Source organism: Aythya marila (genome assembly GCF_965140915.1).
Source record: "Aythya marila genome assembly, chromosome: 1".
Taxonomy (NCBI): domain Eukaryota; kingdom Metazoa; phylum Chordata; class Aves; order Anseriformes; family Anatidae; genus Aythya; species Aythya marila.
In genome coordinates this window covers 24,488,704-24,507,607 of record NC_139042.1, presented here as the reverse complement: position 1 = coordinate 24,507,607, position 18,904 = coordinate 24,488,704, and the positions used below count along the sequence as shown (strand labels likewise).

General features: G+C 34.0%; 1 protein-coding gene across 7 annotated transcripts in view; it reads right to left on the bottom strand.

Moving 5' to 3' along the window:
- NBEA (neurobeachin) overlaps positions 1-18,904 on the bottom strand; it is a gene marked incomplete at its 5' end in the record, with an annotated part of 512,607 nt that overhangs the window by 327,449 nt on the left and 166,254 nt on the right. For all 7 annotated transcript variants that reach the window (XM_082765401.1, XM_082765407.1, XM_082765402.1 and 4 more), the window contains 7 exons: positions 13-193; positions 9,837-9,990; positions 11,568-11,785; positions 16,145-17,164; positions 17,445-17,637; positions 17,979-18,102; positions 18,322-18,403. In XM_082765401.1, the coding sequence (XP_082621527.1) occupies positions 13-193; positions 9,837-9,990; positions 11,568-11,785; positions 16,145-17,164; positions 17,445-17,637; positions 17,979-18,102; positions 18,322-18,403 (1,972 nt within the window). The remainder of the gene's footprint in view (positions 1-12; positions 194-9,836; positions 9,991-11,567; positions 11,786-16,144; positions 17,165-17,444; positions 17,638-17,978; positions 18,103-18,321; positions 18,404-18,904) is intronic.

The window sequence follows — 18,904 nt, the reverse complement described above, 5'->3', positions numbered from 1 at the left end:
CTGCAGACTTACCAAGCCTCAGGCACTGTCGCATTAGACCTCCAGAAGACATGTTTTTTTCAGCTTCAATCTCACTAAAATTTAGAGAACTGGCAAATACTAGTACATCAACCATTGCCATCAGACGGCTGAGAAAAGTTACTGCTGTCTCTGCTGACATTCCTTGTGTCACTTCAATATTTTCCAATTCAGTCTTTAAAAGGAGATAATTGAATTAAACAGCTTGAACACAACTGAAATATAATGACAGCAGCATATACACACAAATCTAAATTGTTACACTTAATGATAAATACATTGAAAAGTTATTAAAAAAAATCTCATATTATTACCACTAATATAAATCGTGATCCAAATTCAAAGTAAGACAGCATGAAGAGTGAGAAAATTATTTATGTTCACATGTTCTAATAGATGATAAAAAGTCTAATATAAATGGGAAATCTATCAGCAACTACATAAAGACAAAGTGTGCTCAGATAGTAAAACAATGTAAAGTATGTAAGGGTAGAACATAATCTTACATTCTTCCATAGGCTAACAATATTGACAGGTAACGTATTAATTAAAGTCCGTATATCTTTTACATTCCTTTAGATAAACAAGTAAGAGTGGGAAAAACTGGACAGTATTGCCCTGCTTCCGTGAATTGATTCTCCCTGGGAATTCTTACTATTATATTGGTAGCACTGTACAAATTCTCCTGTAAATCAGAATAGAGTATGTTTACTCTCTCACTACAGCAACAAGGAGGAAGTAAAAATGTGACAAGTTATATGACATGCAACTTACATTTCTCAGAGAATGACCATTTCTTTTCTAATGTAGTGCTGTACTGTAATGTAGTGCTTAATGGGAATCTAAAGAAGAACGCTGAATGAGCTTGTTATTTCTGAAATCTAAAAATCTTTTCTCCAAGGTGTCTAGAATCATGTTTTCAAAAGCATTTGGGTGTCTAACAGTGCAGATGAGTGAGCAAACATTGTTTAATTAACAAAAAGTCTACCTAAACACCTAAACGTTACTTCTACCTCTGGAACTAGGCAAAATTGAAAATTGGATTGAAATTTGATTGAAAATTGGCTTGACTGTCCACATTTATATGCTTAAACAATAAATTAAAAATTGTCTACAGGTTGCTGATTCTTATTGATCGTCAATAAGATTTCAGAGCACATGGCTTCTTAGAACACAGAGTTCAGTCACTTTTAATAAACGTTACTTTTGCCACATGTGCTGCTTTTTATTCACTTGCTTAGGATTATCTATGAAAAATGTACAACATTTTTTGTACTGTTTTGGACATTTCTGAAAATAAAAAAAAAAATAAAAAAAAAAAATAAAATCCTTTATTTCTGTATTTCTAAAAAAATGAGTATCCTTCCTGAAGAGTTACTTTTTAGAATAGCTTAGATTATAACATATGACGAATGCAAACTGTGCCAAACAGTATTACGCACAAAACTGTTTTTAAACATGTAGGATATAATGTGGCATGTGTCATCACAATGATAGATAACACTTCATTTAATTTTTCTTAAGGACTTAACATGTCAGTTACCGGAGTGATTTGGGAAGGGCTGTCATCTGTCTGATCTGTCCAATGAAATCAGACAAATGGTAAAATGATAACTGTTTCTGGCCTCTATTCTTTAGTCAGGTCTTCCCTTCTTAGTGTGTGCTGTGTTCCTACATTCTGGAAAATTAGTTTCTGTTTTTTGTAAGAGACTGGAACATCTTTTTTTTAAAAGCACTCACCCAATGAAAATAGATCTTAAAAAATCTATAGCCATAACAGTCTTCTAGAAAATATCATATGTGGTTACAGAAACTTGAACTTTAAACTCATGCTTCAAATAACATCAGGTTTGCTAGCAGCATACTGACTGCCTGCTGTTGATTTTTCTCAAACTTTAATAGTATTGCATCAATCATGGTCTTTAAACCTTCTCAGTATATCTCTTGCTTTATGCTGCAAGTTACGTAATTAATTCATTTTATAAAATATACATTTTAGTGTATTTTACCAAGATTTTTGAAAAATTTGAATTGAAAAAATCTTTTTAAAAAATCTCCCTAAAATATATAATTGTTTATATATATACATATATATATATACACACACCTACATACACATATATATATAAGTATGTAGGTGTGTGTATATATATATTTATATATATATAAAGGACTTAGTTTAAAACTAAACTAAAATTAAAGGACTGAGGTCTTACTTTATACAAAACTAAAGGACTGGAGGACTTTTTAAAGCAAAACGTGTTATCAGTATTCCTTATTAAAACAGCACATCAATATTCTAATAACATTTAAAATAAGTTCCACTTGATCAAGCTGTCTTCAATATTTTAGATTGGTGTAGCTTAAAAAGCCTTAAAAAAGGGAATTTATCACCACCTCATGTCTACTGTGCATACAATTACAAGTTCAGAGCCTAAAGATTTTTTTTTCTACGGAGAACCACATTTATAATTTAGCTCATGGACCTGCCTACATTTGTCTTCTAGCTAACAGTAAGCATCATATTTGACAATGCATTAAGTTACTGAAGGGAAACACGTTAGGAGAAGTTAATACAGCCACTGTATTCCTAATCTTATCCTACTATTTGATATAGGAAAATAATAATAAAAAAGTCAAAATACTAAATGATCAAAAACAAGAAATTTTTGAAAATGCAAAAACTGAAACTTACAGCAGCAATACTAACCTTAGAACCCTGGACATGCAACAGACAAAACAGACAACAGATCACAACAATAAAAGAAAAAGAAAATAATTTAAGTTAACTAAAAATACAATGTAAAATTTAAACAAATTAGTATCTTGGAATTATACATTTGTTTAATTTATAATTAGAACAGCATAGCATTTCAGCTCAGCATGAACATTTGAAAATGAAGATGTCTAGAGATAGCTACTTACAAGGAAAGAAGCACTGTAAATCTTGTATTATTACAGAGTTCATGTAAACACCGATTTTTCCAAACCAATGCACATATTTTATATAGTACATAGAGCAATTTTCTGAAGCAATGTAAACCAAAGTAATGTTTTCACTGATTATATAGAAATAAAATGAGCATTTTACAACAAACCATTCAACTGAAATGCAATAAAGTAGTTAATCTTTGTATGAGGAGGCAAGTAGGCTTAAAATGCTTTGACAAAATAAATATAAATCACAAAAAGTAAACTGTTTCTTCATGCATAATGCTCCTTCCTTTGAAGCAACACAAGATAGTCCATTATATACATTATATATTATATTATATATACATTTGGGTGTATTTGGGGATATATACATTTGGGTGTATTTTTCTTTAACTTAAACCAGTATCATGCTGTATATGCTTTTCAGCCACAGAAAAAAAATAAAGATTTACCAAGCTCCAGGGACAGAGTTAGTCTTCAAATTCCTATATGTACAATTAAGTTACTGCATTATTTTTTTTATGTTTCAGTTTGGGTTAGAAGCACTTTCTTATCAATATGGGCTAGGAAATCATCCTTAAATGTTCACTAGTTATATTTAAAAAAATAAGCTTTTTGTTTGTTTGTTTGTTTGTTTGTTTTGTTTTTAGGGAATTTTTTTTGTCATTAAGTAGTGGAAAAATCTAATCTGGCAGAAGGTAGAACAAGCTGAAACAAACTAATTTCTTTCCTCTTGGAACGGAAAATATCACACTCAACCTCTTAAATATACCTTCCTCTTCTGCAGCTGGATGCACCTCAAGAATTAACCTGTTGCTATTTTCTCTAGATTGCTTGATCACAATTTTTGGATCAATACACCACTGTTGATTCTCAGAAATGTTACAGACCACACTGCAGTATGGTATACATGAGTCATGCACATCATAATGCTAACACTATACAGAGAACACACAGAAAAATATATAATCTCAGTTTTTAATCCACAGACCCAATAATGTTGTCTTTAAATATTTGAGTTTTGTAGACAGCTGTCCATATAACACCAGCAGTCCTTAGAACACAATTGAGAGCTGAAGTTTTAAATTAATTAAGAGTGCCTTAAAATTCTAGAGTTTGTAAAAGTGGAAAAGTAATTTCAAGGGGTCTGGAAATTTATCTCAATGGTCACAATCATTTCAACTCCTCAAACGCATTTCTTTTGCCTTACTTAATGTCCTTGAGTCCTTGTCACAGCTACTATCCCTGTGGTAAGCAATGATGACTTCAAATTCCTAGATTGTACACAAAATATTTTATCCTGCAATGAGCTGCTATTAAGAGAAAGCATCTTCTGCAAACCTTCTTTCTTATAGCTCCCAAATATGCATATACTTGCACACCATTTTAAGATGATTTCCCTATAGGTGTTATTAAAAATAAACCTCAAAGACCACCCTCACAAACAAGGAACAAAGAAACAGGAAATCAGTATTATATTCCATCATCTCTCTAAAATATTGGTGGTTTAACTCCCAATCTAATAGTCAAGAATCAACAGTGGAACACACTCCATTTTATACTTTAAAGCAATGGAATTGCTTTGGATTGTATATTTTATTAATATTTGCCTTCATTTCACTTTAGTTCACACATACAATTCCTGTCCCTTTAAAAACACCATCATTTGAAGCCAATCCTTGCACAGGGGTGGTGGTAATTGAAAGTAAGGGAAATACTGAAATGTGGGATTACATTACAGTGGGATTAGTTTACACGTGGGAATAGATTACAGTGAATTGCAACACACTTTCCATGCAAATGTATAAACTTCTCTCTTCTCGAGTCAGTCACAGATTTGCGTCTCTCTGTTTTCACATCTGCCTATATATATGAAAACTTTTTTTTTTCCTATTCATATTTAATGGTCCTTATTCATATCACTATTCAGATTATCCTCATCTGGACAGAAAAAAAAAAAAAAAAAAAGCAAGGCAAAAGATAGATTTTAATTTCAAGCATTCAACAATAAAGAAATCTCTGGATTAAGATTGCCTGTTCTACAGCAGACAAGGAATCATAAAGCAATCTTCCACCCAAGCTAGCAGCATTGCCATTTCAGTACAAATCCTAACTATGTAAAGAAAAAGTTTTCTGTAGTGGAAAATTCCACAAATAATCATTTTAAAGAAACTGTGACAGTACTCATTTTGCAGCAAGGGAAGGAACACAACACAGAAGCTGTTACACAAAGCCAAAATAAATAAATAATTAAATAAATCCTCCAATATCCTGACAGTAAACTTCTAAACTTAGCTCTTGGTTATTTTTTGTTTATAACCTTAATTAATTTAAGCATCCAATATACAGTGTCTATTCTACTGATATAAAGGTGAAATGCCTTAAAAATAATAAAGAGGCAGTGAGATATATGAAATAACAACTAACTCTATACCAGATTGTTGAGAAGAGAGGTGTTCAGTGCAGTTAAAAACTAAGCAGCCCAGTATAAGGCCTCAGTTGTGCTCAGATTGACATATGGAAGTCAAAGAACTTATATGGAGCTGAAATGGGAGTATTATTACATGTGATCTTGTAAAGGCACTATGCATTTCTGTCTGTCATTTTCTCTGTTAGAAAATAAGTAAGCTATCTCATAAAAAGAGGTGGGATTCAGCTCCAGGTTAACCTTCATCACAATCAGTGGAGCTTACAGAGATATGGTTGACTTCAGGGATAGCTGAATAATTTGCTTCTCTTGAGTAGATCCCCATTGGTTAGATATCTAGTTCACATGCAAATATTTCAAGCAGATACCTAAATTTACCCTAATCCCTTCTTGAATTTCATCATGTTTTATCATCCTCTCGTAAGGGCAAGGAAGAAAGACATGAAGTAAAATGAGCTCGTCCTTGTTGATAAACTGAATATAGGTATTCCACAGGATCTACAAATGGGAGAGTTTTTTTACAACCTAGTTCAAACAGGAAAGCTCCACAGAATTGAGATATGGAAGATGAGAGGCTTCCAAAGACAGACAGACTAAACAAGATGAAGGCTCTGTGGATTCAAACAGACACATCAGGATATATGACTCAAGCCTACAAAGTCATAAATGATACAGAGATGAATAAAGAAGTGATTAAGCACTCCTTTCATAGCAGAAATTGTAAAGCATATAGTGTCTTTATACTTTTTAAACAGGCTTAAAAAACAAAGACAAGAAGTGCTTCAAAGGTTATATAATTACTTTGTCAGATTTGATGCCATAGGATATTACAGAAGCTAAAAGAGTAAGTAGCTTCAAAACAGATTAGATAAATTCTAGAAGGATAAATTCCTCAGTTGTTATTAAATATGACAGTCTGGATACCCTCTCTTGCTGTTAAAATCCTAAATGCTGAAATAGAGTATTAGAGCAATCAATACACTTGCTCAGACTTTTGTAGTTTTTCTGTATGCTGCAGTCATTATTGGAGGCAGAACAGTATACCAATCAGGCCCCTGGACTGCCCCATGTAGCATGAACCCTTTGTTTCATAATAGCACTGCGATACAGCTTGACTGGACTTCTAATAACATGCCCAGTTTAAATTACAGAATCACAGAACCACTGAGGTTGGAAGACGCCTCTGGAGATCATGTGGTCCAACCCCTGCTTAAGCAGGGACATCCAGAGCAGGTTGTTCAGGACTATGTCCAGGTGGCTTTTGAAGATCTCCAAGAAGCGAGACTCCACCACCTCTCCAAGCAACTTGTGCCAGTGCTTGGTCACCCACACAGTAAAGAAGTGCTTCACCCACACAGTAAAGAAGTTCAGACAGAACCTCTTATGCATCAGTTAGTTACTTCAATTATTGTTTGTTTGTTTTTCCTCACAAGATATACAGTCTGGATTTTGTCATGTAGCTCATGAATCAAATACATGTATTTTCCACAATGGTCTAAGATAATTTTGTTGCCTTACCATTAACGGTAATAATTTTTAAATATGCAAACATATAATGAGTAATTAAAAACTGACCTCCCAGATGTGTGAAGATATGTTTATTCTGAAGTGGTTTCTTTAATAATATAAAGTTTTGCTCAAGTAAAAATCTCAAGTCGCTTGCATGTGGCAAATCTTGGGATAGAGTCATGTAATGCACAAATATTCTCTATTATTTCAGCATCACAGTTCTTGCATATGGCCCAAGAACTGGGACTGTAAACGCCTGAATAGTAACATTTTGAGTCGTTTGCAGTTCTGGGCTCCTCCATAGAGGCATGGACATACAGCAGAGAACCCAATAAAGTGCCATGAAGATAATGAAGGCAATGGAGCATCACTCCTATAAGGAAAGGCTGAGAGAGTTGGGACTGTTCAGCTTGAAGAAAGACTCGGGGCTGATCTCATCAATGTCTACTGTAAGTACAGAGAGTGCAATGAGGACAGAGCCAGACTCTTCATTGGCACGCATTGCCAGGACAGGAGGCAAGAGGCACAAACTGACAGACAGGAAGTTCCCTCAACATCAGGAAGCACCTCTGTACTGTGCAAGTGAGGGAGCACAGGTTGCTCAGGGAGTATGTGGGGTCTTGGAGAAATTCAAAAGCATCTGTACAGGGTCCTGGACAATCTGCTTTAGGTGTCCCTGCTTGAGCAGATGACCTCCAGATGACCTCCAGAGTTCAACCTTTGACCAGAGGTCAGCTTCCAACCTCAGACATTTTGTCCTTTTTAGAATAGGTGAGGGAGAAAGAGGATAGGCTCGTTCATCTGTTGATGGTTACTCAGGCAGAAAGTGTCACTATTAAGCCTGTTGTAAGTATTTTTATTCTGTGGAGAGGTTATATAAATCTTCTAGTTTCATACTTCTCTCTTCCAATTAGCAGCTCATGGGAGGAGGAGAGTGAGGCAGAGTCTCAGTAAATGACTGTAAGCACTAAACTACCTTGCCCTTTCAGGTCTGAGAAGAAATACATTCCTAACTATCACATCAGCCACTTTCTCCACAGCAATTCTAGGATGCAAAAGTTTTAGAGGTCTGAGAAGCAGTATGAAACTTTAAATTCATCATATGATGGATATTCAGAACAGGTCCAACAGGGTATCCAATCCCTTTATAACTGTCATCCAGAACAATATTAAAGGAGAATATTTTCTCAAAGGAAGAGGAAGGATGTGCTGGCCTATTTGTGTCTCTTACGGTGATGAATAAATCCTCATCTCTCCTCTGTTCTGCTCTGCTCTCCTCAGAGTATGATTAATTCAGTTTAAAAACAGTTATTGATCTTTAAGTGAATGAGTATATTTCATAACTTAATTTTATCATCCTAAACAGATGGTATATTTGAGCACTTAAGTAATACACGGAGTCCCCATGTAGTCGAGAAATGTATATATAATAAATACATTTGAAAATGTAGTCTTCTGTAATAATGTATGAAAATCACTACTATTGCTGCAAGGTAGTATGAACACACAGTATTTTAACAAGTGGATATATAATTTATAAAAGTGTATCAAATATATATACACACACACAGACACATTATTCAGAATAAATAAAGGAAATAGTGAATTGAAAAATTGTTATCCTGTAGGAGGGAGGAGGGATTCACAGTGTCATAAACCGGGACAAAAAAAAATAAAAACAAGAATACTGTTCAATGGAATGAAAGTTTCATTCACACTGTGCCTATTTTGTATTTTTTGTATAAAAGACAAAAAAAGAAAACATCTTCATTTTCAAATGATGCCTAAATGATGTCTTTCTAAAAATATCTCCCGAGGTCCTTTTATCTAAAGTACAACCTTCATCTCAAGATGGGTTCTTGCACACTCTCGTACATTCCTTAAAATGTAAAAAGCAAAACCTTTTATTCATCAATTTTAGTGTCATTCTTGTGACTACAAACTCAAATCTTTTCTGTGAGTCCTGTGTTTCTGCTAATAGCAAATAATTTCCTAGTTAACAGAGAAAATAGTGCAGAAATAGCATTAATTGTCTGTCTGAAAAACATATTTTAGCCCATTACCAGTCAATACTTTCATATCTTTCAAATAAAATAGTGCAAAACAGTCTTTTGTTAACTACCTAGAAGTAATAGGAGAGGCAAAGTAATTTCAGTTGGTAAATGGTAAGAAATTGAGCTTATATTGCAAAGTTACATTTGCAGTGCTTAGTACTTAATAACCACTTTAGAGGAACTTCTGTGCTTCATTTTCTCCCCTTTCAAAGACCAATACTAGCTACAAACGCTTATGGGATGTTCAAAATAAAATTTTTAGTTTGAAAGAGATAGTTACAGATATTACATGCACAAACAAGGCATTACATTAAAATACAGTATTACTTACTCTTGACAATAATGTAACATACACAAAGTATTTCTCCCTTCTTTCATGAAGCATTCTATTAGGCTACTCAACATATCTGAGCTATTAGGCTAATCTACCTGCTTCTCACCTAAGAACTTACAACTTATTAAGAACATAAGAGTAGATAAAAATATCAATAAGAACAGATTAAAAAAATAAAGGAAAGGTAACAAGATCAGTACCTATTGAAGGAAGAAGTAAACAGAGTGTAGCGAGGGGATGACTTTATCATTTGGCATGCAAACAGTTGGTGGCCAAGCAACACATGTTTATGAATATCAATGAGTGCCCATCGTAAGGCATGGAATTTTCTGATAGTAGCCATAATTCATAAACACGGTAATAATGGTCTTCTCTTTCAAATGAAACATTAAATACAGATGAAATATTACTATTCTTACTTCTACTTACTTACTACTTCATTAATAAATTTAACATTTAAAATGAAAATTACTATAAAAGAAATAAAGTCAGCTGCAAACAGTAGTTTGTATTATTAACAATTTTTAATATGACCACTAGGTGGAAATATTGTACTTACAGTTGGGGATGTGGCTGCTGACAGCAATGGTAAAATTCCTCCACAAGCAATAATAATATTGTCTACCATCTGGGAAATGAGGTGTATTGTGTTGTGTACAAAAATAATATTTTCATTGCTATTGACAAAGTCCATCACAGACTTTGTGGAGTGACTGCAAGAACAGGAAAGAAAGGATGGATTAAAAACATACAGTTACAGTGAAAGTTTAGGTAAATTTATTCTTGTCAAACAGACATGAATGTCTCTGTGATATAAAGTAGATCCTTGTCTACATAACTTTGCATGTAAATTGTCTAAAAATATAAACAGACTAATCTGATGTACAAATTGACTGCTAATTTCACGCCAGAGAAAAATAGTTTCAGATCAGTTTCTGATATACAGTTGAGAACAATGGCTCAAAACCTGTTATTCCCATCACTCAGTCCTTCTCTTCAGAGGCAGTTCTACTGAAATATTGTTTCTTATTATTCAGGTGATTAACAGAGTCCACCATACAGTACCAGTGTCATGTGAGGTAGCCCTGATAAAACCTAATGAACTTAGGTGCATTTTGTCTTGATTTTTTTCAGTTGTCATTCCTGCAGGCTAATCTGTTAGAGTGGCATTGATCAAAGAAACCTTCTGATGGTGTTTTAAAGTAGAAACTTGATGATCTGGTGATACTTTGACCTAATATTAACTTTATTAACTAATATTAGCTTTAGCATTAGCCAAAGTTTTGGAGCTACATATACTAATAATGTTACCTGAAATCTCAGCAACTCCAAACTGGTAAGAAATTGTCCCATGTCACTCCCCCAAAATACAAAAAGCTATGTGAACATATTGAGGAATACTTGGCCTATTATTATGTTCCTTTTTCCAAAAAAACCTTGTTGCCAGCCAGCCAACAAAAATTAGTCTTCAACTGAAAATATGCAAGCCAAAATTTTAATTTCCAAGTGTCACATAAGCATAAAAGACAAAAGAAAATATTTCTCCAAAATATATATATATATATATATATTTAAATTGCCTATTTCCTAGTGACTATCACATAAAAGTTTCCCAAACCGGAAACTAAATGTAATATAAATTAGTTATTTGATACAACTAAGGTAAAGTTTTCTGAAAATGAGTTATTGTGTACTAGAAATGAGATTAGACAGTGTCTATTATAAAGGTACTGATAACAAGGAGCTACTGAGTATCTCTGTTAGAGTGTAAAAAGCTAGGAGATCATATTGCTGTCATTAGAAGTAATCTAACCACCAAGATTAACTAAAACCAGAAGCTGGCATGCAAAATACAATCAGCAACTAGAAAAGGTGATTTCTTAGAAAAAATTATGACAGATTTTTTTGTTTGTTTGTTTGATTTTGTTTTTTTTTTTTTTTATATATATATATATTATATCTACAGTTCACAGGTAGAGAAGCTCTCTTTTAATTAGAAAAATTGAAAAAAAAAAAGGCAATTAACAGAAGTCTTCCTCAAGTGTGAAACACGAGCACAGATTGTAACACTAAACATAAGCTGAGACAGCAGCTCAGTTTGGTCAGGTATGTATGAATTATACAGTCTCTAGAAAAGACAGAAGGGGCGAAAAGAAAAGATACAAGATACGGTAGGGCACTTCAGCTTACACCAACTCTCTCTCTTCCCATTATCTCAGTAACAACACATCTAATATTTCCTTGTTGACAGAAATGTAAAACAAGATTTAAATAAGAAGTAATCATCTACCTTCTCCAAACATGTACATCTGTTTCTAGTGCAAAAAGCAAGTCTGTCAGGAGCCGCTGGTGCATGGGAGACCATTTAAACTCTGGAATACGAAACATAGTTGTGCGTGGACCTGGACTAAACTGTCGTCGCTGCTCTTCTGTCATTGGCATTCCTCGAAATCCCAAGTCAACACGTAAATCCCGATCTTGCTGGGTGACAGATCGACCCTGTACTGCCTACATTAACGAGAAGTTCAAAAATCATGTTAAGTTTCTACAGTGTGTTTTTGAATGGTTCAAAGACTTTCAGAAAGGATGGGCCAGAGCCCATCTAGGATGGTCTCAAGCACAAAGGATAGAATGGACTCAAGCACAAACAACTGGAGATACAGATATTCCAGTGCAGGCACTATCATTCAATAAAGTTGATACTCCAAATCAATCAGCATGGAGGTACTATGGCTTGCCTTCCTTTCGCTGACATTTTACATTTGGGTTATTCACTTGAAATATTACAGAAAAGACTAAACGCAGCATGTACAAGGTCAGCAGTGACAAGATTTTGTTTATAGGAAACAACTATTCTTTTGCGTAGATAGCACAATTTTCTTTGACTAAATAAACTGACAAACTACACAGTGATGGCTTCAAGATATCAGTGTGCTTGCACTGTATAGTTCATCATCTTCTAAAACCAATTTATTAATTTGGTATTTTTAGCAGGATCATTAAAGGATCAAATCTACTCCCAAACCTAATGTTGTTACACTTTGTTAATTGGTTAACAGTTTTATGGATTCTTAAGATATTCCTTAGATTCTCCCATCAGGTAGAAGATGGGAATTTTATACCCTTTTAATATCTACATAGTCATGACTGTTTCCTCTTGGTGATTAATGACAAAAGCAAAAGATACACAAAGAGATTATGATGGAGAAAACTGTGAAGGAAAAAGTAGTAAAGAACAATCATTTAGACCAAATTAAAGGCCAATATTCATAACAATGACATTATTTATATTGTACAACATCTCTGAAAGGAAGAAATACAAAGTATTTAGACTAGAAAAATAGAAAATGTACTTGTTTTGCTCACATACTCATTTCCTGATCTCTATGAACTGCTTTTAAATTTTGCTTAAAAGCAAAAAGACGTTTATGAAATATTTGTATTAACAACATAAAAACGGAAATGGCCCTGGAAATGGCACTGGAGTTAAATTGGAAAGCTTCTTAGATCTTTAGTCTGATTTTGATCTGATCTATACCCAGATTTCTGAGAGCAGAGCAGATTTCTTTCATTCAGTTTGACAATACTGTTGCTGTGGCTTCCAATTCCCATCTATTCCTCAGAATATTAATTTATTAATATTAATATAGACATTAATAAAGTTATATTTAAATAATAATTATTTTTCCCAGGAATTAATTGCGATTTCAACCTTTTAAATTATTTTTCTGCAGTGTGCTTTCGGTTCTATTTTTATTCTTTCGTAGTTAAGATCACAGAAAAAATAATATTTCCTTTGGTGTATTCTTTGGCGTTTGCTTTTACTATTGACAAAGGCATTAAATCTTTGAAATATAGAGGAGATCCCATCTCTACTTTGTTGGGCATTTTGTTGCCTCCTTTCAGTCTGTTTGAGCTTACTCAAATAGTAGTAAGACATGCTTACTGCTTCCTGTTAATGTAGAGAACTGATTGCAGATCTGTTTTTAGAAAACATGTTATCATTTCCATTTGCATACCACTTGCTCCCTCTTTGGTACAACTATATGCTGTTGTCAAGTCACTTATGGTATCATAACTGCACCAGAACAGGATAGCTTATTATTTAGATAATAGTTCTGTAATTGCAACAATAGGCTTTGATGTGCATTGCACAAACCACCATGAAACCCAAATATCTACTTGGGTGGCCAATCTTCAAACCTAACATAATGTAACGTAATGTAACGTAACCCAACCTAACCTAACCAAAAATGTTTTCAGTGATCTCAAAGCTAGTGGAATCAAATCTAATGCGGCAGTGCCTACACATGCTGCAATCTAAACTCAAGCCCCCAGCCTCATTGTAAACATACTAATTATATTACTGCTTTTTACTCATGAAAATGACAATCCTTGGCGAGAATCACAGAATCATTTGAGTTGGAAGGGACCTTAGAGATTACTAGTTCCAACACAGTTCCAATATTTAATATACATTTCCATCTATTTTTATTACTATAAACTTCATTTAAAAATAAATGATATAACTACGGAGACCTTACAGTTCACTGGGCATTTCCAAACACATAAAGAAGTGACAACAATTTTGGTGGTTACACAGTTTATAATTGTTTTCAAGAAAATAGTTTAAAAGAGACATTATGGCTACTAACTCATATTATTTTTTCAAGGATAATAGCGGGAAAGAACTGTAATTTAAGTAACATATGGAGAATCAAGGGAGATAAATACATACAACTTCTAGAGTTGGACTTTGGAAGAGTATACAGTTTGTAAATAATTTGCAGATCCAAACGATCTGCTAGGAACTTTCTGGGAAGCTAAGAGTAAAGCATTTGAAAACATTTTGGTTTTGTTATCCTGTAATGATTTAATAAAAGTTAATTAGGAATTAATGAAGAATTATTATGTTTATAAATCAACTACTGCACATAAAATTCATCAAGAAAAGAGGTTAAAGGACAGAAATGTCATAAAGTCACACCAACACTAGCAAGTATGAAGTCAGATTATTTTTTTTTTTCATTAAAGGCATCTTACTAATTCATTGTGTTTATGTTTGCATATCTGTATATAGAAATCAAATATTTTCTCTTGCTTTTTACTCTTTAAACAAAACCCACATCCCACGTCTCAAAATAAATATCGTCGGCTGCTTTTTCTTGCTCTCCTGCATTCCGTCCCATTTGTCAGTTTGAATGGTAATAACAGTTTTAATTTTAAGACTTAAAATATGGTACTTCTGATCAAGAATCTCCAGGGCTCATTCTTTATTACATAGAATCCTTTCAAATATAATTATCCCTATACAACCCTTTATACTCTGTCCCTGATGTTATGAGGCCTTTCATAGTTTTGAAAAAATGCAACAGGAGAACCGCAAATTTTTCTTATAATACCTATCTAGGGAATGCAAAGTTTTGAGTTTCATCTGCTCTTCTATTCAAAAGAGAGGTTCTTGTCATAGAGACTGAGAAGAGAGAGATTTCAGTACCTTCTGGTATGAATAATCAGTGAGTAAGTTTTTGTGTAGCTCTAAAACTTTTTGACAATGTGGCACACATAACACAGCATCAAACAGAGCAACTCCTGTAAGCACTGGCTCTTCTTCCATAATTTCAGGTAGCCTACTTGACTTTAAAATCCTAGAAGATAAATACTGGTGTACATCCTGGACATTATAGTAAGATAGTAAAATCTTTAAGTTAGTCATTTTTTCCCCCAATAACATCCTCAAAAGCAATCTTTGATTACATGCTATTGGCCATGAACAATGCTAGTGAGTAAATTAATTCTATGCTCTAGAAGTTCAAAGTGATCCTATATTTCATTGTGCATACAGAGCATGCACAGGATACAAAAGCACAAATTCAGAGTAGACTTCTATCTTGAACTTCCCATTTTAAGAATGCTTCTTGGACTTCCCATTTTAAGAATGCTGTGGCTTTTACAAAAACACTAGTTAGAATTTTTCGGAGAGATACCTAGACAAGAAAGAATCCCTGAGAAGAATGTAGATACCTCATTTCAATAATGATCTCTGGTCTGGAAATCAAGTCACAGTTTTTCTTCTATTATCCCTAAACTATTCCTTTTCTTTCTAAACAACTTTTATGTGTATCTCATAGTAAAATAGAGATATTTCATTTCTAATCTTAGAAGACGTGCTAACAATAGGCTTAAAACAGAATTCTAAGAGCACTGCTTAACCTATCTACAGGAAATATGGGAAACGGATAAGAGATTCTCATAGCTAAGGTTTTTAAAATTAAAGCATAGAACCATAGAATGGCTTGGGTTGGAAGGGATCTTAAAGATCATCTAATTCCAATCACCTGCCCTTGCTGGGGACACCTTCCACTAGACCAGGTTGCTCAAAGCCCCATCCAACCTGACCTTTAACGCTTTCAGGGATGGGGCATCCAAATCTTCTCTGGGCAGCCTGTTCCAGTGCCTTACCACTCTCTAAGTAAAGAATTTCTTCTTTATATCTAATCTAAATCTACTGTCTTACTTTAAAGTCATTATTCTTTGTCTACTATACTTTCTGATAAAGAGTCCCTCCCCAGCTTTCCTGTAGGCCCCCTTAAGGTACTGAAAGGCTGCTATAAGGTCTCCCTGGAGCTTTCTCTTCTCCAGGTTGAGCATCCACAATTGCAAGAGATATTTTCTATGCAGACATAAAAGTTAAGTTAAGGAGTTCTCAAAGTAAGTAGGCTTGGAAGATGGAAACTTTTCACATTACTAAGGAAATATAGTTCAAAAATCACTCAGACCACAAACTATTAATGTATTCAGAAAAAAAAAACAGTGATTACATCAGACTAGTGATTACATCATATAGCTACAGCACTTGAAACTTACCTGGGTTGTGGTAGTTGTCTGGATCTTCCGTATCTCTTTTCCTGCTTCCTTACCATCATCAGATCTTTCCGTATCCGATATTATACTTCCTGCATCAACATTAGGTACAGTTTTGCTACCAGAAGACTCTGTCTCAAGAGTTGTGGCAGTCATTTCAGCATATTCTAATCCTTTAGATGATGAAGCCAACTCTCTCTCAGAAATGCTACTCATTCCATCTGAAGTTGTATGAATCTTAAACTCCTTGTCCTCTATTATACTTGAAGCGCATGTTATATCTACACTACCTGCCATATGTGCAAGCAATCCCAAATCATCATTTACGCCAAGATGCATCTGAGTGTCTTGCACATTTGGAATAGAAATATGGTTACTTGAAAGTTCAGGTAGAAGTTTTTCCTCTTGGCTGGGTATTTTATCAAAGAGAAATGAGGTACTGTTAGTAGAAGGTTCATCTTTCTCATCAGCCAGAGTTATTAATGGACCATTATCTTTTTCCTCATTCTTCTTAATAATACCTACACTTCCATGAACATTGTTTTGGAGCTTCTCAACAGCAGCACTGTATACATTATCTAGAAGAGATTCAACTTCTACAAGTGCACCATTTTCTCCAGTTACCAGTGTCTCCGGGGATAAATCCATATCATCAAGTTTTACTTCTGTAGCTTCTACCTTTTCAGCTTTTATATCAACTAAAAGGTCATGAACTTCCACATGTACTCCTCCTCCTGGTCTCTCGGCATTTCCAAGCACATCATCAGACACCTTTGTAGCCATGAGCAAGTCCCTTGTATCTGTACTGACAGGATAATCCGTTTCACTTTCCGGACTTTGGCTTTGTGAAAGGTCTTCTATCTCTCGGATTTCCATTCCACCTTTTGCTCCTGTTGTCTGAGATGAAAGACCTGAGATTGTGCTCACATTACCCTTTTTCCCCTTTTTTATGTTTTCTTCCTCTTGCCTTTGATACTCTTCATACATTTTAGCTAGGTACTCCTTGTGAGCCTCATATGTGACCTTAAAAAAAAAAAATTATGTCTGTGAATACATGAACCTGCACAAAATCTAATGAGAATCTTAACAGCTTATTACATACAACTCACAAACTGTTCCACGTAAGAGGACCTGCAATTTTTGACAAAAAATCCCACCTTGACGTGTATAGACACAGCCACCAGATGGCACTAAATCACTTTAAATATTATTTTACCATATTACTAGTCCCTTCGGGAGAGTTATCAGGATTTAAAAAACAAAACCAAAAACAACAACAGAATATTCACGGGTCATTTCTTACCTTGGAATGAGCTATAGAGAGAGTATCGACCCACACTCTCCAGCCTCCCCATTCATATTTTATTGCATGATACAAGAGAATACGGAAAATGTTGTAAACCATCTCTGTGATCTTCTGCTCTTCAGAGTTCTTAGGGTTAATGTATCCCAGAGAAAACATCCAGTCCTGCCACACTGAACACTGAAGTAAACATCTAAAGTGAAATAATTAGGTCAAAATATATCCAAAGCAAGCTTACTTATTTTAACATTACGAAAGTTAAAATAGGAGGAAAATAACATGGTGCATCTACTTTAAAATCAATCTAACTGTAGGAATAAACCTTAAAAGTACTTTAGGATCATAAAAGTTTGAAATATATTCTTAACAGAAGAACCAATTACTAGTTACTGAATTGAGAAAAGAAACCACAAACCTATTAAATTTATTTTTATACATTTAATTTAATCTACAATATAAAACTCTACACACAGTACAACAGATTGCTATTATCCACAAGTCAAGGATGAGAAAATACTATTTGTAGTGACATACCTTCTGTTTTCACGGCTATTACTAAAGAGTTTTATCATATCAGACAAGAACAAACGTCGAACTTCCATCAGCTCTGCACTTGGTGTGGAGTTTTTTAACAGCGTTGCCACCACCTTAAGAATCACTTTGAAAGAATAAATTAGTTACAATAACACATTTTAACAGCATTTGGTATAAAGTTGCTGACAGCAACCAATATGCTGACAGCAACCAAGTAACTGAAACTCAAGTGCACTTGAGATATGCTAATAAAACATTCTTGCCTTTTGAAAGAAACGTATTCTTTCAAAAACAAAAATCTAAGCAATATATATATTGTACAAACATAATATATAGTACTTACTTGGATTTTGTATTTTCACTGTAGAATCTGGCTCTGGATGTGGTTTATGAACAACTTGAGTGCACACTTGTTCTGTCAAAATCTAAACCACAGAATATTAAGTTCCTGTTATGATTTTTAATTAAAAGGTACAGCATTTCTTTGTTCGTGTTTTAAATGTTACGAATACCATTTATCATGGCCACACTGTAACTTCATATAAAACATTTTGGTAAAATTTTATTCTTCAAGAATAGAATAAAGCAATTCCTCCATGTAAGGAGTAAGACTTTCATGGATGTACTGTGGTTGGCTAATGTTTTAGTTAGCTCAATAAACATGCAATGTTTTTAAGAGATGAGTCTATGTAAGCCATAAACTAGGAGAAACCTAGGTGTTAAGCTTGCTGTTTGCTTGATAAGGTATTGCTCACAGAAGCAATCTGATAACAATGGGAAGAGAATTACCAAAAATCCTATTCCAATGTTCATACTTATTTATCTTAATCTCTTTAAAGTTTCTGACTTCTCACATTGAAGAGTTTAACACCTAGTCACCAGAAATGAAAAGGGAATTATTTTGTTTGAAAAAATAGTGAATTCCT